This window comes from Thunnus maccoyii, chromosome 10 (assembly GCF_910596095.1).
Source record: "Thunnus maccoyii chromosome 10, fThuMac1.1, whole genome shotgun sequence".
In the NCBI taxonomy this organism is placed as follows: Eukaryota; Metazoa; Chordata; class Actinopteri; order Scombriformes; family Scombridae; genus Thunnus; species Thunnus maccoyii.
In genome coordinates, this window is record NC_056542.1 from 13901077 (window position 1) to 13927822 (window position 26746).

At 40.8% G+C, this 26746-nt stretch overlaps 3 protein-coding genes across 5 annotated transcripts; 2 read left to right on the plus strand and 1 right to left on the minus strand.

The window, feature by feature from the left end:
* Positions 1-521: 521 nt before the first annotated feature.
* p3h3 (prolyl 3-hydroxylase 3) lies at positions 522-10970 on the plus strand. Its single transcript, XM_042422920.1, has 16 exons — positions 522-1115; positions 2052-2236; positions 2347-2505; positions 4855-5047; positions 5128-5259; positions 6820-6962; positions 7086-7175; positions 7257-7309; positions 7401-7480; positions 7563-7690; positions 7788-7883; positions 7992-8142; positions 8295-8412; positions 8521-8596; positions 8691-8831; positions 10267-10970. Exons 1-16 carry the CDS (start codon positions 827-829, stop codon positions 10420-10422), a joined length of 2190 nt encoding a protein of 729 aa, XP_042278854.1. The 5' UTR covers positions 522-826; the 3' UTR covers positions 10423-10970.
* A 4302-nt stretch (positions 10971-15272) lies between these two features.
* gnb3a (guanine nucleotide binding protein (G protein), beta polypeptide 3a) lies at positions 15273-21470 on the plus strand. Of its 2 annotated transcripts, XM_042423034.1 has the most exons (9): positions 15273-15347; positions 17177-17297; positions 17513-17658; positions 17915-17978; positions 19235-19397; positions 19520-19586; positions 19678-19879; positions 19976-20192; positions 20310-21470. In XM_042423034.1, the coding sequence occupies exons 2-9, from the start codon at positions 17241-17243 to the stop codon at positions 20414-20416; spliced, it is 1023 nt and encodes a 340-aa protein (XP_042278968.1). In that variant the 5' UTR covers positions 15273-15347; positions 17177-17240; the 3' UTR covers positions 20417-21470. The 2 variants fall into 2 exon arrangements, with proteins under 2 accessions (XP_042278968.1, XP_042278969.1); XM_042423035.1 differs by lacking the exons at positions 15273-15347; positions 17177-17297; positions 17513-17658; positions 17915-17978 and adding an exon at positions 19109-19140.
* A 504-nt stretch (positions 21471-21974) lies between these two features.
* cdca3 (cell division cycle associated 3) lies at positions 21975-24740 on the minus strand. 2 transcript variants are annotated; one of them, XM_042423001.1, is made up of 6 exons: positions 24638-24740; positions 23771-23921; positions 23560-23680; positions 22538-23470; positions 22388-22452; positions 21975-22239 (listed from the first exon to the last, which is right to left on the minus strand). In XM_042423001.1, the coding sequence occupies exons 2-6, from the start codon at positions 23900-23902 to the stop codon at positions 22147-22149; spliced, it is 1344 nt and encodes a 447-aa protein (XP_042278935.1). In that variant the 5' UTR covers positions 23903-23921; positions 24638-24740; the 3' UTR covers positions 21975-22146. The 2 variants fall into 2 exon arrangements, with proteins under 2 accessions (XP_042278935.1, XP_042278934.1); XM_042423000.1 differs by having other exon boundaries at positions 24633-24732.
* Positions 24741-26746: the final 2006 nt, after the last annotated feature.

Genomic DNA, 26746 nt, shown 5'->3' on the forward strand with positions numbered 1-26746 from the left:
ATATGACTAACCCAGACTGCTGAAGCCTCATACAAGCGTCAAATCAACTTTTAAATGCATTTTTGCACAAAATGACTGTGTAGACATGGTGTGGATTTTGGCCCTATCACTTACATTGAAAGCACATTTGAAGCAGATCGTTTAATAGCCAGTAAAAACAGGAGGAATAATTACAGCAAGGAAAACCTCTTTCAGTGTTCATATGGGCACCTGACTGTTGTTTAAAGGCAGACCTGAATAATTGCGAATATGTCCTTTAACTATTTACCAAACAATGAATAGTGGTTCAACCGCCCTTATTTGTATATTTACGGTAACGTCCGTTGAGCTCAACGAACGTCTTCCTCTAGCGGTCCCCCCACCCGCATTCCGCGAAGAACCGCCTTACTCTGCCTCTGATTGGCTAATACTCGCTGCTTTCGTTGATTAGATTGGTTAGGTTTAGGAATGGGGCGTGTGTTATGGCTCAGAGCCAATCAGAGGCAGAGTAGGGGCGGGTCTTGCCAGAATACGGGTGGAGAAAAAAAAATAACACCTCGCGGCCGCGTAGAAGTATTGCAACCATGGTAACGTGTAGTGAAACACGACGTCCAGCGCAAATACCCTAAACAAAATCATGCTAAATCTAGCTGTTAGCTCAATTTAAACAAACTTAATAACCAGTCTAAATGATTACGACGAGCTGTAGTGAGCTGTTGCCCCTTCTTCAAGATTGGGAGGAAACTTTTTTGGACCGCAAACTCCTTCGTTCCCTAAATATTTCCCAAACTAGTCCCTCCTCTTCTGCAAACTGCGTCTCCTCCAGAGAGTGCTTGTCTCTCTGACCATGGCGCTGCTCTTCGGCTATTTCACTGTATACGTGGCGTTTCATATCTTTATCTTAGCAGTATTTAATTTAACCTCAGCAAACCAGGGTAGCGGTAGCGTCTTGTCACTGCTGCAGCCGTATGATCGTTTGTATTATAGAGGGGTACGATCATACTTTAACGAGGATTGGGGAAAGGCTGCGGAGCTGCTGGAGAAGTCCATCGTAACCAAGGAATCACTGTTCAGGATCCGCAGGCAGTGTCATGATAAATGTGTGACAGCAGGACGAGATGCATTCAACAAACTGGGTAAATTATGAGGTTTAAATAGTGTGTGTGTGTGTGTGTGTGTGTGTGTGTGTGTGTGTGTGTGTGTGTGTGTGTGTGTGTGTGTGTGTGTGTGTGTGTGTGTGTGTGCGCGCGCGCGCGCGCGCGCGCGTGTCTTTGTGGTGTATAGTGTTGAAGTGGACTTAGTGAGTGGTGTACCGGATTTATTATAATAAACGTGTTCAGCTGTTATTTATTAGCAATTTGTTCATCTATATGAATAAATCAAGTTAAATTTGTTTTTAAATAATACAATATACTGTATAGAACATGCACACATAGTTGGTAACATGTTAAGTAAGTGTGTAGGTTCATACATTACTTTGCCATAGCCTATGCAATGTATACATTACTTAAATTTTATGTATTTATATATTCAAAAAATACTTGAAAATTTTACTTTTTGCTTGTAGCTATCCAAATGTTTGGGCCTAGCAGTAATCCAGATGTTAATTTGGGGTTATCAAGTTAAAACTAGATTACTGACCTATGCCTGCAACTACCCTGGGGCCCCAGATCTCCAGGGGCCCCAGAGCTGTAGGTTCACTGCCTGTCAATTGAGTTTTGGTAATTTAATTGCAAAGTTGTTAGAGAATTTGCACCACAAGAAAAGCTATATCAGCTAAGGTGGTTCCTGCATTATTAGCTAACCTTGTGGCTCTGTCTAGTTGAGGAGCCTAATGTCAAAATCTAGTTTTAAGATTATTAATAAGAAGAATTAAGAATTACTAAATTGTAAAGCAATATGATAACACAGATGTGTACTAGAGTGATACATTTATATAGTTTTTGCATTTATTATTACCATTTACAACAACTGAACAGTGAAATGTTTTGCATAATTGACCTACTGGATGAACTGTTTGTATGACGGTATATGTGCCTCCCTATAATGAAGCATCTTTTCTGTTTTGTCAGACACTCAAGAGGGGAGTCTGTGGGACCTCTGGGCCTTGGATTGGGTGCAGCAGAAGGCTGAGTGTTTGAGGTTCTGTATTGGACGCTCTGTCACCCCTGCAGGACAGCTTCCCGTCTCCACAGACATAGAGTATGAGTTCAGCACTCGCAACCCCTACAACTTTCTGCAGGTCACATACTACAAGGTAAGCTGTTCTTAAGGTAGTAATGAAGGTTTATGGCATACTACTGATGATAATTTATCATCAGTATTATCATATTTAAAATAACATGTTCTCCTCTTCCTCCACATCAGTTGGAGAAGTTGCAGAAGGCGGCATCAGCGGCTCAGACCTACTTTGTGGCCAACCCCAGTCACCTGGAGATGAGGAACAACATCGAGAAGTATAGAAGGATGAAAGGAGTGGCAGAGGAAGACTTCCAGGACAGAGAGCTTGAGAATGAGAAACACTGGGTAAGGAGGGGCGGAGTGGGGGTGATGGGTTTGAAAATAAGAAGGTAGTTTTGTATCAGCATGTAATTTTGGCCACGATAGGTAACTGCAATGCTTAAACTTCCAAGCCCAGAAATCATATAATGATAATAGGACAGCAACCAACAATTATTTTCATTATCGATTAATCCACCAATTATTTACTCAATTAATTGATTATTCATGTGGCCTGTAAAATGTCAGCAAATTGTGAAAAATGTCCATCACAAGTTCCTAGAGCTTTTCTAAATGTCTTGTTTTGTCCAACCATGGTCCAAAAACCAAAGATAATTGATTTATTATCATAGAAGAATTATGAAAAACCAGAAAATATTCACATTTGTGAAGCTAAAACCAGTGAATTTTTGCCATTTTTGCTTAGAAGTAGCTTAAAACGATTATTTGATTATCAAAATCATTGCCATCATTTTAATCTTCTAAGGATAATTGTTGCAGCTCTATAATGGACTGTCAATAAACTGCACTGGTTTGCCATTCAAATACCAAATAATTCTTAAGGGAGAACAGAGACACAGTATCTTATGGTCCTGCTTTTCATGGACAGAGTATTTTACAGTTTAATATTTGATATTTAAAATTCAGTTGATCACTTTCTGTGGATTTAGAATTTTATAAACTCATCCAGGTTTTATGGGATAAACAGGTCTGATTTATTAGGTCAACATCTTTAGGAGGGTTGGGACAATTCTCTGTTGCCTGTTTGCTGTTCATTGACTTTAGCTCAGCGTTTAATACCATCATTCCCCAGACTTTGACTAATAAGCTGAGCTCTCTTGGACTGAGCACCTCAATGTGCAAATGGATTTTAGACTTTCTGAGTAACTGGACACAGACAGCCAGAATCCACACCTGAAACACTAGAGCCCCCCAAGGCTGTGTGCTAATCCCACTACTTTACACACTGCCGACCCACGACTGCATGGTGTCGTGGGGCTCATCACCAACAACAACAAATCCACCTACAGGGACGAGGTGAGACAGTTTGAGATCTGGTGCAGAGGCAACAACCTCTCTCTGAATGTCGACAAGATGTAGGAGGTGATTGTCGACTTCAGGAGGGCTGGAGCAACTCACTTCCTTCTACAGGTCGATGGTCAGACTATGGAGATAGTAAACAGTTTTAAGTTCTCCCTGCACATCACAGACAATCTCTCTTGGAGTCAGAAAACCTCCTCCTCAGCAAAGAAGGCTCACCGATGCCTGTACTTCCTAAGAAGGCTAAAGAGAGCTGGTCTGTCCACATTCATCCTCTCCAGGGTCTACAGATGTACCACAGAGTCCATACTGACTTTCTGCATTACTGTTTGGCATGAGAACTGTTCAGCTGCAGACAGGAAGGCCCTGCAGCGGGTTGTGTAGATGGCCCAGCACATCACTGGGACCAGTTTCCCTACCATCAATGACATTTACACAGAAAGGTGTAACAGAAAAGCCTGCAGCATCATGAAGGACTCCTCTCACCCCTTTCAAGGTCTATTCGAGCCACTGGCTGAGCATCAAGTCCAGAACCACCAAGTTCAAAAACAGCTTTTTTCCACAGCCTGTTTATCTCCTGAACTGTCCCACCTGACTGCGGGTTGGACAGTTCAGGAGCACATAAGTACCGCAGCTCTCAAGCACTCAGACACTTTGATGTTTCTACACATAAATCTTAAGTGTAGTTTCTAAGTTTGTTGCTCCTGTTGTTCTAAGCTGGTTTGTATTGCTTGGTTTTAATTTACTTTAATTTAGTTTTTATGCTCTATTGTCCTATGCTTGTTTTTATTGCTTTGTTTTAATTTATTGTTTTTATGTATTGCACTATGGCCCTGGAGGCACTATATTTCATTCCTGCTTTTTGCATAACCTGTAAAGACAGGAATGACAATAAACTTGAACCTGAACTTGAACTTGAGGCCCAATAAATAAAAAGTTTTATGTAAGCACACACTCTGAAGTTAACTAAATGGATACAAAGAGAAATATTTTGGAGATATAACTGAGAGAAGCCAGCTATGGCCTGAGGGATTGAATTCCTGTCTCTCTCACTTTCCACTTTCTGTGATTCAACCGTGTAATCCAAACCTGGTTTTACTCATTGAAGACCTCTACCTGAGCTGATTTTGTCTATTTAGACACTCTTGTTACAACATGGTTAGGCATGTCTGAAATAGGCTTAAATGGCCCATGTAATTGCATGCACTCATGGATTAAAATCTAAAGTCTATGTTTCTACTTTTATTTTCTCTTAACACAAGCCAGTCTAGCAGCATCTGCATTTTGAATCTATTATTGATCTATTATTCTGTCTTTACTTGTCACCAAACGCAGGTCCTGTATGATTCTGCACTGCAGTATGAGGCCTCCTCTGACTGGCCACAAGCAGCAGAGAAATGGAAAGCATGTGTGAATGAAACACTGCGGCAGACAGAGGAGTGCAGGGTGCAGTGTGTGGTGGCCTCCCAACGGCTGCCAGAGGACAGGGGAGTGGACAGTGTTGACGGCGTGTTCGAGAGAGCTGCGGGTAAGAAAAAAACAAAGCTTTACTCTTTTGCTTTGAACTAGACAGAAAGAGAAAGAAACCATTTTTTCTTTTCCATCTAGCTCTTTCTCTCTCGCTGCTCTCGTGCCAGCAGTCCTGTGTTACTCAGGTAGCCACACGTCCCGGAAGGATTTCAGCCCAAGAGGATTTCCTGCCCACACAGCTGGAGCATCTGCACATTGTGCAGTTTAAAGGTTGGTGTTTGGAGGTCAAACTGAAGATCATTTCATTTTTAATGAAACATTGCATGCATCAGTGCCCTAGTGGCCCTAACCCTAATATGCCAATCTTCCTCCAAATTGTCTTTGCTTCATGATCGCACCACATTCACTCTTGAATCCTTAAGTGCCACTTCTCCTTATACACAAAAAGAAATGAATAGGCCAAGTGCACACTGTGTTTCACATGCAGTAAGAACCTTGAAGTGCTCTTGAAGATGAAGACACTTGTCACAGAAAAGAAAACATTTTTCAGCCACTCCTAAGAAGAGCAAGGAGACATTAAAAGCTTTTATTGTAGATTCTTTTTTTTTCTTTTTCTTTTCAGATAATCTAGATGAGCTGGATGAATTTTACAGCCTTCTTAATGTTAGAAATAGCAATGTTAAATTATCACTGGAATGTTCCAAAGAACTAGTTTGTTTCTTAGATTTGACAATTTATTATAAAGGAAACGATAACAATGTACACTACACTTTATATTATACTTTATTACGTTGTGATTCTTTTCATCATTCTATTTCATCTCGTTTAAGAAATAATACACCATACAGTCAGTTCCAAATGGTCAGAAGACTCTATGATTTGGAGATAGACTTTGATAGACAGTCTCAACATACAGCACAACATGTTAGATTTTACAAGTAAGATGTGGTCTTTGGGACTCCAAACAAGCTGCTCAGTCAGCTGCTCCAGAAAACTGAAAAACATCCCAACAAAAGGTCTGAAACAGATGTTGTGATTCGTTATTATAAAATTAAATTGGGATATTCTCAGGAGTGCCCTTGTGTTTAGGGAAGTCTTTTCTGAACCTCCCAAAATGTCCTACAGGCGTACACCTGCTATTAGAGACAAGCTGATTCATAGTAATGCACCGCCTAAAAAGTGAAAAGGAATGGTAAAAAGACCCATGGGCACATAACACTGCCTGAACATTCTGCAGAGGAAGGATTTCTCATATTTAAAGGCAGGTAAAATATACAAAAACAAACAATTCATCAACTGTAACACTGCATAGGCAGTGTATCGCCTCACTTGTCCCTGTAAATTACACATCAAAGGCACCAAGAGACCTCTGAAAGACTGTGTTCCGACACTTTACTGAACATTATGTCTGCAGCAACAGTTTCTTTAGAGCAGAATGAATAGAATATGTTGAACAGTCTATCAGAGGGGGTGACTGTCTAAAAAAACTGCTGCAGAGGGAAACTGATTGGATTTTTAAATTTGATTCATCAGTGTATCCAGGTTTGAATGAGGAAATAGATTATAAATCCTTCTTCTAAACAACGTTCTTAATCGTACTTATTGATGGAACTGCACCATCCTCAGTGATACGATTATTTCTTGTTTATTTGATTTATGATAGCTTTGTTCTCTGTATCTTTATGTATATAATATTTCTGGTGTATTGTCCATTTAGAGCACACGGTGTAAACAATCAGTTTTATAATTAACACTCTGAATGAGACCCTGTGAGGTCGATACCGGTTGACGTTTTATGCCGCCTCATTTTGCATTCCTGCTTCCCCACAGCTGGAGATATTAGAGGAGCAGTGCAGACGCTTCGCTCTCTCCTCCTGTTTTATCCCTCTGACAAGGACTCCATAGACAACCTGCAGCTCTACTACGAGACACTAGGAGGAGACATAGAGTCACAAAGCACACCGCCTGCTCAGGTACCATTCACCACTGTGTTTGTAATAATTTAATTTATTCACTTGCAGACTTTCAACTTTTCAATGCTTTTTTTTCTACTTTTGTTCATCCTGACTACATGTTTCTGTATGTTTATCCTACAGGAGATTGCCAAATATGTTAATCGGTCTTTACAGGAGAAGAAGCTACTCTATTTTGGTATGGAGAGCTTAGATTTCAGTTTCATCGACCCAGTAAGTACTGATGCCAAATATATATACTAGTGTGATGCACAAGTGGAACAACTGTAAAACTAATAATTGTTTTCTGTGTAGGATCTTTGGACTCCGGAAGATGTTGTACCTGAATCACTCAGGGAGGTCTGGAGGTAAGACCGACCAGAAGAGAAGTCATTCAGTAACGTTAGCTTTAGTAAAAGTTAATGATATGTCAACTCAGGGTCTTTTGTGTTCCTCCAGAGCTGAGAAAGAGAAAATGAATGAGAAAATGAAAGAGGGCGAGCAGCAGGAGGAAGTGGATGACAGTGGGTTTTTTGCAGGTAAGACAATACTTCCACCTACTTGTTTCAGTTTGTAGCAGCTTAGATTTTACCCACCCTTTCCTATTCATCTTTTCTCCAGGTGGTACGATCCGTCAGGTGGGTGTGACCATCACCATGGACGACGAGGTTCTGAATGGGACCAATCGCGTTGTACTCGACGGAGTCATGACCGAGAAGGAGTGTGACAGAATACTGCAGTTAGCAACAGTAAGTTGAGATTGTTAAATAGTGAGGCTTTCCCAGATACACCACCACACACTCACCTTCCATTTATTTACCGTCTGACACCTCTTGTTTCTGATAGGCTGCAGCATCTGCTGGAGATGGTTACCGGGGACGACGGTCTCCGCACACACCTCATGAGACGTTTGAGGGGCTGACCGTCCTCAGGGCTTTAAAGGTGGGTGAACAGGGGATAATGCAGGCAGATATATCACACATTTTTAAGTTGTATTTTCATGAAGATAAAGTTGAAATTTGTTGATCCTCTCTGTTTTTTCTTTTGCAGTTGTCTCATGATGGCCTGGTGAACCAATCAGACGCCAGGCTGTTACATGAGCTGGGCGAGAGAGTGAGGATCCTGCTTCATTCCTACTTCAGGAGCCCCTCAGGACTCTTTGTCTCTTTTACACACCTGGTCTGCCGCAGTGCAATCGCAGGTAACACTAACAGTAAGCTTAGGGGAGAACACTGTTAGACTTTATTCCCATGCGGATTTACAAGGTTTCACAGAGTTCTGACTTTGATATTGTGAACTTAAATGTGTTCTTTTGGTAAGTGAAGTTGTCTGTTTGATTTTCTGTGCCCTCAGGGGACCAGGAAGGCCGGCTGGACCTGTCTCACCCTGTCCATGTTGACAACTGTCTCCTTGAGCCGGAGACCAAGCAGTGTTGGAAGGAACCACCAGCCTTTATACACAGAGACCTCAGGTACACAAAATGATTTTATCTTTATATCTTCATTATCATTATCGTGTTTTATGGCAATTTTATTTGTTTCAAACAAATCCTAAATTGAAATTGCATTTCTGTCCATAGTGCCATTCTCTACCTGAATGACAACTTTGATGGTGGAGAGTTGTTCTTCACTAACAGGGATGCCAAAACAGTAACAGTAAGTGATTTTTTAAAACTTTGACTTCACTTCATTTCATGATTTTTTTAAGTGTATTTGCTTGACCTGGTGAATTTTTGACCTTTCCCTACAGGCCCGAGTAAAACCCAGCTGTGGTCGACTAGCAGGCTTCTCCTCAGGTCCAATTAACCCTCATGGTGTTACTGCAGTGACAAAAGGTCGGAGGTGCGCTCTGGCCCTGTGGTTCACCAAGGAGAAGCTGTACAGGGACATGGTGAGCGTTATGATGGCACGCCTCTCTGACTTCCTCCTCAGATCTGACCTTTTGCCTGCAGCCATGTGGTTGTTGGTGTTGTGATGTCAGTGCTGGGTAACAAGATCAGCCGGAGACAGAGTACAATGCAAATCTGGTGGTTGTCTTCATGTTTTGTGATTCACAATGCCCGGTCTGTGATCAAACCATGGCAGTGTCCTTTGGGTTGATCACATATCTGCTTGGAAAAAAAATGAGTCATTCAGTAGCCATAAGGATGTTCAAGTATCATAATTTGTTATAAATGTATGCCATCAATCAGTTTGTAGCACAAATTGCAGTGTCCTCATTTGGAAAATAACATAAATACCAGAAAGTCCTCTGAAGAGTGGCTGTTCATTAGTTTAAGGTGCAGTGTGTAGAATTTAGTGGCATATAGCAGAACAGACTTGGCAGAAATGGATTATAATAATCATAAGTATTTTCTAATTAATGTATAATCCCATGAAAATAAGAATCGTGTTTTCGTGACTTTAGAATGAGCCCTTTATATCTATATTGGGAGCAGGTCCTCTTCCACGGAGACCGCCATGTTACACCACCAAGTTTCTACAGTAGCCTAAAACAGACAAACCAAACACTGGCTCTAGAGAGGGTCTTTCATGAGTTTCGCGGCCACCATAGTTTCTCCCACACATTTGGAAGGGGAGAGGTATTCATTTGGTTGCAATCTGCAACCTCACCGTCCTTTAAGAAAAGATAATAATCTTTAATACTTACATTACAGTGGCTTACCCAATTCAGTGTTGGCTAACTTTTAGCAGCGGGTTTGTCTGTCTAACCTATCTTCACAGTGAGATTACACAACCTTTAAAGGAAGAAACAACACATCCTGCTTCTTAAAAATGAAATGTTGAATTCACAGGATTACTTCAGTATGTTTTGGTTTTGCTGCTACAGCCTTACTTGGTCTGGTATCACCACTAGCTTATGTTTGCTAATATTAGAAAAGCATAGGTACGATGCTTACAACATTTTATTAATAATAACTTTATTTATACAGCACCTTTAAAAACAGAGTTTACAAAGTGCTTTGACAGACAAAGCAAAAGCAGGATGCTCAGAAGGCATCATAACAAACATAAGGAAGACAAAATTAAGGTTAAGTTAGGATGAAGTAGACAGAAGAAACAAGAAAGAACAAACAAGAAGACAAAAGAAGAAAAAACATGTAAATATAGATTAATATCCCACAATTGTCCCTTGATGCCCCTGTTCAGCAGAAGCTTTATAGTCTCACTGTTATAGAGGGGAGATTACTGGTTTCATAATTCAAGGATATAAATTTACAGGAATACATGTAATCAGTTTCTCCCAAACTTTTAATGTCATAGTGGCCACTTTAAGTCAGTATTTTCCCATCTATTAATTCTGTACTTCTGTCTTTCTCCTCCAGGAGCGAGAGGAGGCGGAAGCCATGTGGGCTGCGGATGGACAGAGTGTGGTGAAAGAGGACGAGGAGAAGGCAGACAACACCGCCAACGCTCGGAGCCAAGCAACGGAGAGGAGCAAAGGGAGAGGCAGGGTGACGGGCGGCAAAGATGAGCTGTGAGAGCCAGACCAAACCTAACAGACTCAACCACATATTCATCTGCATCCACTCTAGTGGAACAGGACCAAACTACTTGCTCATTACACCACCCATCAACTCCTCTGTGTTTTTACATCTTTCCAGTTATTCAGACTCATTATCTTGCTGCCTTAACTTTTTGTAAAACGTCTTGCATGTGTATATACTGTATTTATACTGTATATGATGAACATAAGTGAAGGAAACATTGTCCTTTCCATTCTCCAGGTCAATCTGTGTGTGTCGTGTGCCTTATTGACAGTTCAAAAAGAGCGATTTCATTCCCTTTAAATATGAAGAGAATAAAAGAAGAAATAAATGTGACTCCCTACCAATGTTGCATGAATACTGTATTTCAAATGCACACGAGTGAGGAACAGAAAGAGCATTAGAGCGCGAGAGAGAGAGAGAGAGAGGACAAAAGGGAGCAGAAAAGTGAAAGCGAGGCTGTGTAATCTATTGAACGATTACCTCACACTCTCTGTGGCTGCCTGCTGATTAAAAATAAGAAATAAAAGCCTATATACCTCTCTCAGTCTGTTCCTGTCTGTTAAGAGTAGGAGCATGTGATAAGATATGCGATTAGTTACATTAGGGTAGTGCGTCAGAAACTACAGTTAGAAGGCAGTAAGTGGGAGAGGAGGGAACAGTGAGAGAGGTGCGCAGGGGGAAAAAAAGGATAGAAATAGAGAGATTACTGTTAATCCCTCATAAATGAGTGCATTTGTTTATGAAGCTTAAAAAATCTCCCATTTAGAATATGGAATAGTAATCCAGCGAGAGAGATCATTTAATCATTCACGTCCAGCGGAGTGACACTCTTGACCACCCGCTTCCATCTTATCCTTCCCATTACAACCAGTGCCTCCCTTTCAGCCCCCTCCTCTGCTTCGTCTCGTGCATTAGGTACCGAGTCAAGTACTGTTTATGGCCCATATTAACACTCTCACTCCCCCCCTGTGTTATAATCCCCCGCCGCCACAGAATTGGGTCGGCAAGCCTGTCTAATGGAGCCTTGGTTTTAACCTTTTCTTTCCCTCACACGCTGAAACCGTGCAGCACCCTAAAAGTGTGCATTAATCTACTCTTAAGTAGGTGTTATGTCTGTATAATGCATCTTAGATATCCTCACACTAAGCACCATGACGTCTACTGTTATAATTACACAGAAAAGCATGCAGTCTACCAGCCATGTGATGTCATCTTTCCATATTTTATATGATTAGCAGAAATTATGTAAGGCCTAACAGCATAGTTACAAAACTGAAATCAGAGCATCCTGTTGTCACTATAACTGAGGGTTGTGTTATGTGAGTAGTTGACAGGATCACTCATCTCTAATGTTGCACTTCCTTGCACCGTCTGTCCTACTATTTGTGGCCCAAACCATTTATTAGATATCTACACAGTTTCTGGCCCTTGCTGAAGGGTGTTTAACATCATTTTTAAGTGTAATGACAAACTGAGAGTAAATGGAAAGGGATGAGGATCAAGATTCAGGTCTTTATTGTTCATCCGTGTACAAAACAGTTGTTTGCGTCTGACCGATTTGTCATTTAATGCCCGCACCCCCCACTGCCACCCCACACCCCATTTATTCAAAACAAGGCCAAGAGGTCAGACACACATTCCGGGCCGTATGGTCTAAACGCAATCTACTCTTCTTTTCTCTGTTGTACTGTACAGAGATATGGCTGATGAGAGTCACTTAAATAAAGACTTTAATGTCCAGTGTCGCTCTGGGAGGGATGCTCACATTTTTCCATCTTTATTTATCTTCTATTCCTCTCCTTTTCTCTATTTCAGTCTTCAATTAAATACAGTCGTTGCTATGACACTGCCCCAGTGTCAAATGAGGCATATAGTGATGAATGAAAGATGAATAAATACATTATATGTAAAAAAAATATGTATAAAATAGTGAACACAATGAAGTCACAGAATTAAAGAGATGATTACATTAAAATAAAACAATGAGTTAGCATTGGGACAAACTTTGATATGATTTTTCAAAAGATAAAATAATGCAAGTTTTCATCAAGAGAGGTTACAGTGAGGATAATGCATCATTGATCTTTAAATAGTAAGCCAAAGTCTCTCTCTTTTCTCTCTATCCTGGCCTGCCTGTGCTCGAGCGAGCAGAGGTTGAAACTACAGAGCTACATTTACCCTTACTGAATCAGGAAGTAGCCAAGACACACAAACACAGACATACTACACGCTTGCATAGAGATGTACGAAAGCGTGCCAACACGCAAAGGAGTCCACATTGAATCAGAAGCAAAATAAAAGATCATGATCAGCTGGTGAGGACTCAGGCTCTGTTTCATCTGAAATTAATGTGTTCTCCTCAGTTTCCTACATGGTTTATTATTTCAGGTGTGTCCACTTAAAAAGCAGAGAGCAGAATGAAACACACTTATGGTCAAGCTATAAAACTGCATATACAAACAATAAGTGTTTCGACATGTTTGTTCACAGCAAACTACTATGTCCTGTAGAGACAATTCACATTAAACAGTATGTAAGAATGGTGGCTGACTCGCTCTCCTGGCTGTCAAAAGTTGATTTAAAGAACTTTAAAGAAGTTGAATCAGAGAGAAATGGGTAATAAATCAGCAGGAATTCCTTGAGTGGGAAGTCAAAGTTATTAATGAAAAATGGTCTCACTGTCTTACTCAAGACCACTTCAGACGCGTGATATCTCAGGTCCTTTGGGTGAAATGTGCTCTTCCTTCTACAGTACTGCCTGAAAGAACTGACTCATGTTTGTGAAAGTGCTGGTGTTTCATAACTAATACAATTGATTCACTTTGTTAGATAAGGGGGGAACAACAGTGGTGTGCACACTCTCTAACGGACAGGGGTGAAAATGAAGACGGGCACTTCACGGTACAAGGGTTTGTTTTGTACTGTGGTTACACCAGAGCAGAACTGGGGCTAACCAAAGGGTTATTTGGTCCACTTCAAGGGTCCCTCTGGAGTAGCATAAGGTCATTAAGAAGGAAAGAGACACAGACTATAGTGCAGTTACAGTAGCACATATCCTGCAAGTGTCCATGCCTCATTATCCTGTAAGTGTGAGCTGCAGTTATTCCCTTTATCACCACTTCACCCTGTCTGATCTCTGCTCTACCCGTAAACTTTCTAATATTAGCTTCACCTCGGGTTTACAAAACACAAACCCTCCTGCCAGTCATAGATCTTTTAAAGACCACCTCAGCACCATAAAAAGCCATGTTCCCAAGTCCTCTATTTATCTTATTTCCCCTCCCCTCTGTGATTTCCATCTCTTGGTTTTTGATTCGGATTCACCCCAGCTCATGTCTTGTGACCCCATAACAACACTCTGCACCTTGTTTGGTCCCCCCCCCCACCCCCCCTCCCCACCTCACCCTGTCTCCTCTCCCTTTCTGTCCCCCCCCACCCACCACCACCACCACCACCCCACCCCTCTTTCTGTCCATCCCAGGGTTTATCCCCTTATCACTGATCTCCCTTCATCCCTCCAATCCTCATCTGTTCCTCATAGGAGCAGCGGAGAGAGTGAGCGAATATAGGAATATCACGCTGTGTGTGATGCCAAAAGTGAATAAGCGGGAGAAAGTGTAGTAACAGTCGGGCTGAACTTATGACAACGACCAGAGGGAGACTCCTGGAGGAAGAGTGATTAACAATCTGCCAAAACACCCTGAGAGGAGTCTGCTAATTGGTGAGTGCATGGTCATATGCTGCTGTCTGCATTTTTGGTTCTTGTGTGTTAATGATGATGGCAAGAGGCGTTAGAGTCAAAGGGTCAGAAATTGGGTTGAAGGATGAAATTAATTCATAATTTGGCAAAAATTCCTGGAGGAATTTTTTGACTGTCATGATGTCACATTTCAATACCAAAAAAATGTCAGTTCATGAGTTGAAAAGTTGTTGATTTTAAAAATGCAGCACACTTTCAACATAGTGTACTTGTGATCTTATTTATGACATGTTTTAAAAGTAATATTTAAATATCAAATATCGAAATGCCATTCAAAATTATACTGACACACATTAAATGCACCTATTTGTGTTTTATCTTGTGGCACACACATCAGAAGGATTTAGATCAGGGATCAGCATACAACGCTGGTTTTGTCGTATGGACTGATAATCTGAGGAAAAAACAAACTCCTTTTGTTGTCTGATTCTTAATACTGTCAGGCATAATCTGCATCATGAAAATAAGTTGAGCTGTTTTTCTGGATGTATCATGTAGTTTTTGTCATCAGCGTGGAAATTTTAAAATCAAGGTAGTCAAATTTTATGTCTAAATCATCGACTGTCAGAGAAAATTACCAGGTAGCACAGACTAGCTGTGGGAGATATGGATAAAATTCTCTATTACGATATGTATATTATATTTTATATCACGATATCAATATATATTGTGATGTACATGTAGTTTCTGGAGACTCTGAATCCCTGTTTTTGGATAATCCAATGAATTAAATACCTGACAAAAAAAGGTACGTCATCGCATTGATGCAAAATCATATAAAAATCCAATATTACCATAAAACAGTACTGGTTGTTGATTTACAAGATTGAGCACAATAGTCTAACACACCCAGAGATATTAAAGAGATTGCTGAATGTTAAATGTTACGGCAAAATCGACAAATTTGTCTCATGGTGCGTACCGTCATATTACCCAACCCTAATACGCACACAGTAAGTTTAACGTTAACTGGCTATGAGCAAAAAAAGGAAGCTACTACACAAAAGGCGTCACTTTATAGTCATTTTAATCCAATTAACAACATGTCAGCATTACGTTTAAAGGTTTTGTGTTGCAAGTTGGACTTTCACTTGTAACTGGCCAGGAGCGCTCAGCTGAAGAAAAGATGCAAACTCCAGAACATCTGCAGTCACTGGTCAGACTCAAGTTCATAGGCCTTGTCACACCGAAAACCCTCCACCTCTCACAACTCTCTCCGTCCCGTTCCTCCTCCTCCATCTGCCCCCTCCCTCATTCTCATCCCACTATCTACCCCCCCCCCTCCCCTCATCCCCTCCCCATCCCTTTCTCCATCTCTTATCCAGATGCAAAGAGCAGTCAGTAATCGGATGAGAGCAGATTTGATTCAAAAGGCTTCCCTTAAAATCTCAGCCAGTAGGATTTAAAACTCACTCTCCTGCCTCGCCTCTTACCCTCCACCCCCTCCTCTCCCTCCCTTCCCTCCCTCTCTTTGACGGTGCTAATGCACTTCACCATCCAGCAACCCCTAGCAGTCATTTAATCACATGGAACAATGGCAGGGTCCCAGGAACAGAATGGCAAAAGGGTAATAGCACGACTAAAACACTCAAGCATTCATTACAACACTCATTATCGAAGCAATTTCCCATCTGGAATAAAGGCCTAAAATCCCCTTTTACCAACTTCAGGGACAATGTAGTCATCAGCAGTTTAAGGCTTTGACACCCATACAGTAGCTGGCGGCTGAGATGTCTGAAGCACTGTGCTACAATGAAGGCCTTAAATCAGCACTCTTAATTTAATTCCAACATGTTTCAGGCAATCTTACATTCACTTTCAGCATCACACATTGATAAAGGTTAGAGCCCACTGGCAAACAATTAAAGCAAATCTCTTTCTTGAGTCACTCCCTCCTTTACTCCCATCCTCTCCTTTTCACTTCAAACAAATTCTAGGCAAATCCACCTGGTCATGTGCTTTGACAGGGACACTCATTCAAATAGAGAAAGAGAGAGAAAGAGAGAGAGAGAGAGAGATTGCTGCAGGGACGCATATGATAAGATCCTCGCAAGTATCCCCTCCTATCAGTTTTCAAGGTAAGATAAAGGAAATAGTATCATGTCAATTGATTTCTTCATAAGGGAGAAAAGTCCTTTGTAGTATCAATTGGAGGTTGTTCTTGTGGAGGTTGGTTATATTGTGCCGCTTTACCGTGAAGACAGTGTCATGTGTCATGCGTTCCTCTTCAAACTGCTCTGCTTCTGTAACAGAGACACATCTGAGATCGTGACTCTGCCTTTTTCACTTGTGCCTTGATTACATTTGTCACACTGTATGACTTTGCCCCATTAGGCGATTGGTTTACTGCTAAACATTGCTCATTTAATCATGACATTACCAAATTCAATAGCCATCAACATTAGGCGAGAGCTCACTGGAGTGTTAAACGCCACAAAACCCCTCTGTTACTGTTTTTTTGCAGAGAACTGAGAGCTGATACGGTGATGACATTATTACAGGACATACTGGTTTGTGTGTACATTCAGGGTGAGGATGTGTGCTCTCAGCAGGTGTCACTTCTTCTGAAGAACAAAGTAATTTCACACTGGAATATTCATACCTCCTACGTGCGTTTGTGTCTGTCAGTGTCTGCGTGTCCACGCAAATGTGTGTAAGGGTGTGTTCTGCGGGCTTCCGGTGTGTGTGTGTGTGTGCGTGTTTGCTCCTGTGTGTTTATGAAAGTTTGCAAAGTAGACAGGGGCAGTTTGACTTGCAAAATAGCACTTACTTGGAGACTGGAGCTAGGGAGGATTAAAATCGTCCAGGTAGGTGCAGGTAATGAGGTATTAGTACAGGGAATGATGTTACTAGAAGACTGAGGGACACATGACAAAGTTTTTTAAAAGAATTCTTTTCTTGAGTGTTTTTTTTTTTTTTTTTTTGAATAACTGAATTCTGTTTTTGTTGTTTCCCCACCTCTCTTCTTCCTCTTCTTCATTCCAGGATTATCAACTCTCCTGTCATCTCTCCCTGTCTCCACTGGTGACAGCGACCAACAACCATCGCCATGGGTGAAATGGAGCAATTGCGAAAGGAGGCGGACAGCCTCAAAGACCAGATCACTGTCAGTAGGCTCATCTATATCATTTGTCAAAAAAATCAAAACAGCTATGTTTATCTTTAACATTATGAGGCTTTGCTTTCCATCATGACCTGAAGATGTGTTCTTCAAAGAAAATCCTCTGACATATCTCCAATTTGAAGTACATATTATTCATGACACATCTTAGGTCAATACTGACACTAACCTGACCGCCTGTGTTTGTGTGCGCTCCCCAGGCAGCTCGTAAGGCGGTACAGGACACCACACTGCAGGAGGCGGCAGCTGGGATCACTGTGGTGGGCCGTGTCCAGTTGAAGACCAGGAAAACACTAAGGGGTCACCTTGCCAAGATCTATGCTATGCACTGGTCCACTGACTCCAAGTAAATACACAGCATATTGTGCACAAGTTTAAAGAATATACGCCATTTAATTTCACACCCAAGATTTGATGTTTTTATATTACATTTAGCCCAAAATTAGAGTGAGGCAGGCCAGAAAATGCAAGAGGGAATTCTAATTGGTAGATTTGATTTCTGGACGACACACATTGGCTTTAACTGGATGACTTAGTGAGAACATGGTTTGGGGCTGTTGTTAATTTGTCACTAACACCTTATATGTATCCTCCACCACTAGGCTGTGTGTCAGTGCGTCACAAGATGGAAAACTCATCGTGTGGGACAGTATCACAACCAACAAGGTAGGAAAGAACAAGAGGGAGGTGTTTAACAATAAATGGTGGATGTAGGCGAATGTTGACAGTATGAAGCCATGAAACTGCTTTCACAGCTAAAACTGAACCAGGACTTAAACTTTGCAGAAGACATTCACTCTCAGACACACAAAAATACATGTGTACACACATGACTGCACATGACAGCTTGTCTTTAGTATTTCTGTAAACATACATGACTAAAACTAGAAATACCGCCTCGCAGTTGTACACCTCCACCAACCAGTCAAGTTGCAGTTTACATCCATGTCTGTCCAGACTCAAATAACATTTGTAGTGAAGACTTTGAGGGAATTTAATAAAAGGTATTAAGTGCATTTTCCTTGTATGTGTTCACATGTTTGGCCAATAAAGTTGATTCTGATAGAACAGAAGTTGTAGCCATGACAGTAGACAAAGCTTCAAATATGGATGTTGCTGCAAAGAAGGTCACAATCTCTCCTTCTGTTCCTGAATTATGGCATTGAATAATGGCCAGAAAAGTGTTTTTGCAGAACATTATGATGTCACAGTGACCTTTGACATTTTGGATATGAAATGTCATCACTTCATCATTTTATCCTATTAGACATTTGTGTGAAACTTTGTCATAATTAACATATAAATTCTTGAGTTATGGCCAAAAACATGTTTTGTGATGTCACAGTGACCTTTGACCTTTGACCACCAAACTCTAATTAGTTCATCCTTGAGTCCAAGTGGACGTTTGTGCAAAATGTGAAGAAATTCTCTCAAGGCGTTCCTGAGATATCGTGTTCATGAGAGATGGATGGACAACCTGAAAATATAATGCCATAAAAAAAAGAAGAATGAAAGAAACAAGAATCAAAGCTTAAAAAAAACATCTTCAGGCATTATTTATTAAACTCAGCTAATCTACTTCACCAGGATTGAGCAGGTGTGGTTTGATCAGATTTAACCGACAAAGACCTAAACAACCCACAAACTGTTGTCAGATCCTGATTCAAATGTTTCTAAATCCTGGTTGGTGCATGGATGTTTTTCTTTGTCTAACTGTGTCCCGCCCACTTCAAACCAGAAAAACAGAAATCTCAAATACTGAATAACCAAAACTGTGCTAACTTTGGCAGAAAATACTTTGTTCATGGAAGACCTTGTCGCTCACAGTGTTTGTGTCTCCCATTCAGATTAATTGAACTCCGTTTCTGTGGTTTAATGGTGGAAGACAAAGAATCTCACTAAGTCCTCTGTGTGTCCCCCAGGTGAACGCCATCCCTCTCAAGTCATCGTGGGTGATGACTTGTGCCTACGCACCTTCAGGGAACCTAGTGGCTTGTGGCGGTTTGGACAACATGTGCTCCATCTATAACCTCAAGGGCAAGGATGGGAACGTCAAGGTCATGCGTGAGCTGGCGGCACACACAGGTAATTAAGTCTCTTTAAAGTCACCGATGCTCTAATGTTGGACCTGAGTGGGTAGTTCTTGGATTTCATATTAGACAACTGTGTTATGTGGAGCTTCATATAGAATTTCTTTGGTTGCCCAGGTTACCTGTCCTGCTGTCGTTTCCTAAGTGACAGTGAGATCATCACCAGTTCTGGAGACTGCACTTGGTAATAACATAAAGATATAATTTACTTGAGGTGTACAACCATTTCCCTGTCTGCTGTTAAAACCAGATTAAACCCTCCTTGTTCCTTGCAGCGTACTATGGGACATTGAGACAGGGACCCAAAAGACCATCTTCGCAGGACACCAGGGAGACTGCATGTCCCTGGCCGTGTCGCCAGACTTCAAGTTTTTCATCTCAGGAGCATGTGACTTCACGGCCAAGCTGTGGGACATCAGGGAGGGCGCGTGCAGACAGACCTTTGGAGGCCACGAGAGTGACATCAATGCAATTGGGGTGAGGATGAGGAGGGTTTTAGTTCTGCTATGGAGACTTTTTTTGCTCAAAGCAGACCTAGATTTCAACTTTATCCTCCTCTTTCCATTTCTCCAGTTCTTCCCCAATGGTAACGCGGTGATAACAGGATCGGATGATGCCACCTGTAAGCTGTACGACCTGAGAGCCGACCAGGACCTGATCACCTACCAGGACTCCAGCATCATGTGCGGGGTGACCTCCCTAGCCCCGTCCCTGTCTGGACGCCTGATTCTGGCCGGCTACGATGACTTCAACGTCAACATCTGGGACTCACTGAAATCTGAGAGAGTGGGTGAGTACAGGCGGAAAACAGAGGTGGCATGAATTGAGCAATTGATTTTTTTGCAACATTTTCAGTGGTAATTTTTCCAGCTAACATCATGTTTTTCTCCTCTGTGTGGTGCTTCAGGAGTGCTGGCTGGTCATGACAACAGAGTGAGCTGTATCGGAGTATCGTCAGACGGCATGGCGTGTTGCACAGGATCCTGGGACAGCTTCCTCAAGATATGGAACTGAGGCTGTTCCTCGCCAGCGAGCAGGAAGAGAGCAGTTAATATCTGCCTGGGAGAAAGTGGAGATTTTTTTTTAAAAAAGAGGGAAGAATTTGGAGTTTGAGGGAGGGATGAGGAGCCACATAGGGTGAGAAGAGGGTATTTTAATTGTGCCAAGCCCTAATGTTGGAGAGGGGTTGTAATGTGAGGAATTTCTCTTCTCTCTGTCACATTGCACTCTCACCTTTCTTCTCACTTTATGAATTTGGGATGGGACAGGGGTTGGGTTGGGGGAGTCTAAGAAAAGATCATTCCTATCAATAGTTAATTAAACTGCGGTTCAAATTGATAACATATTCACATATATTGCAGCAATTCAAAGATCACACAATGAAAACAGTTGCCAAATGGAAATGGTAGCACACTGGATGAGATAGATTTGAGTATGTGTCAAGTTACAGCCCGTGTAGGTTCACACTAGATATACTAATATGCTGTGTTTTCTATCGAGCATAAGTTATGTCAAACGAATAATATGAGCATTTGCGTTTTTTGTTTCAGACTGTTGTTTGTTCTTAGTTTTGGTAGATTCCTTAGATGCTTACATTTAATTCCTTTCCATTTTCTAATTTCAATTAAAATTGAGTTATAGTTTGCAGATGTCTACATTAGTGTTTGAGTTGTTTTGTATGTGATTGATGGACAATATTTACCAGGTTTTGGGGTCTCATCATTTGGACTAAACCCCCCCGGTAACTAGACCTGAAAAGTGCTTTGAGTCAACAGTTGAACTGACAGATGGGATAATAAAATGGTCTTCATGGTTCACTAAGCACTTACAAAAAACAAAAAAAGATGACCCATTTGTCTCAGGACAGGACTTTTTGTATGACTGTTATGTGGATGATAACGGCTATTGTGTGCATATGAGCAATACATATGAATGTGTACATAACAGCTTACCTTTTCCTCTGCGTGGTACCAGATAAACTTGAAGGACAGTTCATGTACATACACATAAGACCTGACTAGAATTCGGACTGCCTCTTTTTTCCAAACACTGGATACACAATGTGCAAAGTAAAGCAATACTACCTTTCTTAAAGACTGTCTAATAAACATGGGATTCTGCATTAGACATGTCTTTATTATGTTCTGTGTTTAAATGTCTATTTTTACAAAATCCCTCTGCTGGATATGGAGTGAGCCATAAAACAACAGCGATTTTAATGTTTTTACTGTAAATAACCTTTAGTACATTTATAATGTTTGGATAAATACTCAAATATTTGTAAGATCCTATGGATAGACTTAAAAATGTTCTTGTTTCACATAAGAAGGCTCACTCTAGTGTTTATTACAAACTGCTAACAACCAGAGGTAAGGAAGAAAAAGCATAAACAGGAGTTTCACAGCCAGGAGCAGTGTAATTTAAATGGCAAATGTGAGTGTTTATTTTAGAAATGTTATAATTTAAAAGTTGGACAAAATTAAGTTATAAAAAAAAAAAAAAAATCACAAGGAGCACAAAAGAAACAATAGCAAAATGAGTTTACAACCAATACAAAGATTTAGAGCAGAAATATGTATGCAAATAATTTTATTTATATTTACAAAAAGGACAAAAAAAAGGATGGAAAACCACACAAAGTGGCAGTCGAAGAACACACAAAAACAACAATCAGTTAAAGAAAAACGTACACATAAAAACTTGATATAAAAATAACAAGATTCTGTACACATTTCTGCAGTGCATCATCTATTCTCCTTATCCAGAGCCACTGCCAGCACTCTGCGGTCCATCTGCCCGAGCCTCTGCTTATCGGGGGTGGACACCTTCTCCTTCATCTGGAAGTGAGGAGAACATTACAGCTCAGCGGTTAATTCAGTTTCTGTGTTGGGATTCATTTTTGGACAACTAAAATCACAGATATTGCTGTAATGAGTCAGAGGTGCAAATTAAAGTTAGTATCACTAGAGTGCTTGTGTGCAGTACCTGAGGACGGTCCCTGGGCGAGTTGGTCTCCTTGAGGATCTGCAGTGGGGAACGGCCTTCAGTACCTAGAAAAATAAGAAAAAGCGGAGAGAAAATTAAGCAACAATATCTTGTTATAAATAACGCAAAGCCAAAAATCTTTATACACACCCTTCTGCTTCAGTTTTCCAGACAGTCCCTTGTTTTCATTGGTTACATTCTTGACAGCCACGCGGACAGCAAGAGGAGAGGAGCCTCCTTTTCCACTGCGCCCTTGCACTCCTCTGGCTCTCAGCCCAGTGGCACCAAACCCTCTTCCCAACCACTGTGGCTTGAACACCACTTGACTGGGACTCTTTGAGTCAAATTTGGGGCAGCGGATACTGGTGCAGACTTGTGGCTGCTCTGGGCTGGTGACAGCTGGTGGCTCTGATGGAGTGGATGCAGGAGGCAAAGAAGATTCTTTAACAAGATCTTTTGTTTCTTCAGGAGATGGCACTTTCTCTGCTTCCTCTGGCTGTGTAGGAGATGTTGGAACTGGGGAATCAGCTGGATCAGTGGTTAGGGAAGGCTCAGAGGGGGACTCTGGTTCAACAGTGACGGACGGAACGGCATAAGAGTGATCCACACTGCCCTTGAGTGGCTCGACATCCTCACAAGGCACTGGAGATGAAGTGCTGTCACGGTGCACCTCAACAAAGATCTGAGATGAGGTTGCTCCCTCGTGGCAAGTTATCAGGCTCATGCTCAGTCTCTTGTTAAGTGGAGATTCTGTGGCTTCTTCGGCCTCCTCCAGGCTAATATCTGCCTCCGTTTCTATTTCCACCTCCACCTGGGGCTCCTCAAGGAGCACAAAGGGGCTTGTGTTACCCGCACTCTGGAGAGAGGTCAGCACAGGGGTGGCCAGGAGGTTAGCATGCTCAGCCAGTGAGCCAAAGTTGCGGGGCAACTGAGGAGTCAGAAGGGGCTCAGTGGAAGCCAATTCCTCATCCTTATGGACCTCCTCATCCTCCACAGCATCTTCGAAGTGTTTCTGAGGGGCTTCATCCTCCGTCTCATTGTGGAAAAGCATACCCAGCCGACGAGCAAAGGACCCAACTGTTGCTATAAGGACAAATAAAGATAAACGTGTTACATGGCATTTTTTAGGCGATAAAAGCCAAACTGAAAGTTATTGTTTACCAAATAGTTACCTCTCATGACGTCTCTGGCAGGGGTGCGGGAAATGCCAACAGAAGGTGAGCGAGGATCACTGAAGGCCAATGGACACTCACTTTTCACCTCCACAGGAGCTTTAGACACAATCCCACCAACCTAAAAAAATATTTAGAATTGTTTATCCGTTTTAGATATCCCCCCCACAGTTTACAGTATGTCTGGTAGTGGGTCATGCAGATAATCTACCTGAATAGGTGTGCGATCGATGCCCACTGAAGGAGAGCGTGGATCTATCAGATGACTGACTCGGGTGTTCTTGATGGCTGGTTCTGGTTTTACTGCTGCAGGCACAGCAATCTTGCTCTCACTGGATCCCATGACGCTTATTTATTGTTACCTGGCTCACAGGTAAATACAACAGAATAGAATACAACTTTATTGTCTACAAGCTCACGAAAACATAAAAAGCACAACAACAGAACATGCAGCATAGAGAAAATATGGTAAGAAGACACTAAAATATGAAAACACAATGCACTAGAAATATACAATAAAATACTAATTGTTGTTGTAACAACAAGGCCACCAGTGCATTTCCATACAATGAGAAACTTGTGCTCTTCTAGATGCTCCTCAGTCAAAGTGTATACAGCAGCCATACTACTATCACACACACTGTATAGTATAAACAACTTAAAACAAAGCATAAAACACAAAAATTAAATAGTGTGGAGAGAGATTTGTGGCTCAACCTTTAAATTTAAAATGATAATTTAGTGCCTGTATATTCTGAAAAAGAAGCCTCGTACACTGATACATGATTTCAAGTTTACTGTAGCTTTGCATTAACTATGACAACATTTATGCAACGATTAAATAATTAGTTGTGAATCAAAGAGCTAGCAAGCAAGTTAACAACAAGCTAGCATAGCTAACGCTGAGGTCAGGTCAGTTAGCTTGAGATTTCGTCATTTCATTCATGAAATCGGGGGAATTCGTATCGTTGCGATAGTAACTGTCGGTATTAATTAATTTGAATGAGTTAGTATATACTATTTTAACTTATATGAACCGAGACGGACAGTTTCTTATATATTTTGTAGCTTACCTTACCACGGACACAGTCGATAAAACGTTGCTGCTGCTGCTGTTGTTCCTCCTTTCACTTATTCCACACTTGAGATAAACAGGGGCGACACGCTACTTTTAAAACATTTAAATGGCGGGGTTGCGAGCGTGTTATTTTTGAATGAACCAATCAGCATGCGCGTCTTCGCCTCCTTCTCGGCGCTGATTGGTTCAGAGCACGGCGTTCCGGAAGTGGGCGTGACGTACGGCTGATAACATATTTGAACGTTGCAAAATAACAGTACGTGCTCAGTTTATGACATGTGGAGGGAATAAATGTCACGTTACTTATCCTCCTGAAACATGCCACTCCCTTATTTTCTTTTCTTTCTCTTTATTGAGTGCATTATCTATTTATATATGTATTTATTTTTGTCCAAAATTCAATTACAAACCTTTAGGGCATGTTTCAATAATTCAAAACGTACATTGGTGTTGAAACAGTACTAAAGACAAAGAAATAACAAATACAAGGGAAAAAAACACCTTTAAGTGTAATTAAAATAAGTTAGCTAAGACTGGGGGTCCTATTCAAGCAGCATAAATAAGTCCAATAAAGAAAACAGTTTCAGGGCATGCATTGAGGAGATTTTGCAAATATCTCGAGTTCATTCTTCCATCTGTTGATATGGGACTTAACCTTTAAATATTTACATATATAAATGAAGTGTTTACCCAATAAAATCAAGTTGTTTACCAGAAGATCCAATTTTTCTCCTTCATAAGAACTCCAGCTTTAATCGACATCACATTTAGAGGGTGCAGCAAAATGTCCTTAGATTGAAGCTTTGAAATGAAAGCCGTTCCTGCACAGGTTCACACTATTGACTGTATATAAATATGTATTTATATACAGTCAATGTTTCACACTGGAAGTAAACATGTTTTACAGCCTCAATTATCCTTCCCACAGAATCCACAAGTTGTTATTCTATTTAAATCTTCCATACAAGAAGTGACTGGGTGGACAGATGTCATTCAAAATTTTAAATGTCACTTGTTTGCTTTAGGTAGGATTGGATAGGACAGATATGCTTCCTTATTTTCTTTGTCTCTGTTTTCTTGAAGAACATATTTTCTTTTCTATTGAGTGCATGAATGAACATGAGGTACAGACAGTCTTGGGATGCAAACAACCATGCAAACCATGCAAACAACACATAAATGAAATGAAAGATACACCCATATAACAGTTTTTACAGCCGTCTGTAAGAGCTACTCACATTCTTTATGAAAAACTGAGAAGACATTTACATTTATGACTACAAAAATGACTATAAAACTTAGCTAAGAGTGTTATAAGGTTGATTATGTAAGCTTTTTTCTTTCTGTTGTCACTTAGAAACCCAAACAGTACATGTGTATCGGGCCACTCCCTTGTCAAACTGGCTGAAGGAAAGATTAGATTTCATGACTTGATAATTTTTAGGGAAATAAGAGAGGACAAAGCACAAAAAATATATCATGACTTTCTACATTATCTGTGGAAATGCATTCCCCCCATTTCACTTTGTAACAGAAATTAACTTAAACATGGAGGCTGGAGGGTGCCAATCATTATAGACTTCTACAGTGTTTGTATATAATCCATTAATGAATTTTCAATACATCAAATATAATTTAAACGTAAATGGATACATTTATTGATAAAATAATCAAAAGGCGATTAATTTGCTACTTAATAATTGCATTTCCTAATTTAATTGACTTTATTCCATTAACTTGTGTATCCGTTTATCATATTTAATCTCATTTGTTTCCTTTTTTCAATTTTTTTTCAACATACTAATTGATTCTTTTTAAACACCATAGTCTATAATTATATTGGTAACACAATCAAGGCTAAATACTTACTAAAAACAATGACTTAAAACAGGCTCATATCTCATATATCAACTGGAATTAAAACTCCAAAATACATTCTGAAACACAAGCCTGTTTTTCTTACTTTACTTTCATTATTTATTACATTTTAGATTTAAACTCTTGGTACAAATGTTCCCAACTTGCACACGCTGCCATCTGTTATCTGTATCTGGTTCTATGTCACCTGGAGAATTTGCTCATCGAGTCTGTAAAAAACAACAACAAATG

Coding starts and splice junctions, on each gene's coding strand:
- p3h3 (XM_042422920.1), top strand. CDS start 827: ATGGCGCTGCTCTTCGGCTATTTCACTGTATACGTGGCGTTTCATATC. Junction 1,116..2,051: donor AGATGCATTCAACAAACTGG/GTAAATTATGAG, acceptor CTGTTTTGTCAG/ACACTCAAGAGGGGAGTCTG. Junction 2,506..4,854: donor TTGAGAATGAGAAACACTGG/GTAAGGAGGGGC, acceptor CACCAAACGCAG/GTCCTGTATGATTCTGCACT.
- cdca3 (XM_042423001.1), bottom strand. CDS start 23,902: ATGGGATCCAGTGAGAGCAAGATTGCTGTGCCTGCAGCAGTAAAACCA. Junction 23,681..23,770: donor TCGATCGCACACCTATTCAG/GTAGATTATCTG, acceptor ATATTTTTTTAG/GTTGGTGGGATTGTGTCTAA. Junction 23,471..23,559: donor TGCCAGAGACGTCATGAGAG/GTAACTATTTGG, acceptor TTGTCCTTATAG/CAACAGTTGGGTCCTTTGCT.
- gnb3a (XM_042423034.1), top strand. CDS start 17,241: ATGGGTGAAATGGAGCAATTGCGAAAGGAGGCGGACAGCCTCAAAGAC. Junction 19,398..19,519: donor TGAGCTGGCGGCACACACAG/GTAATTAAGTCT, acceptor TTGGTTGCCCAG/GTTACCTGTCCTGCTGTCGT. Junction 19,880..19,975: donor GTGACATCAATGCAATTGGG/GTGAGGATGAGG, acceptor CCATTTCTCCAG/TTCTTCCCCAATGGTAACGC.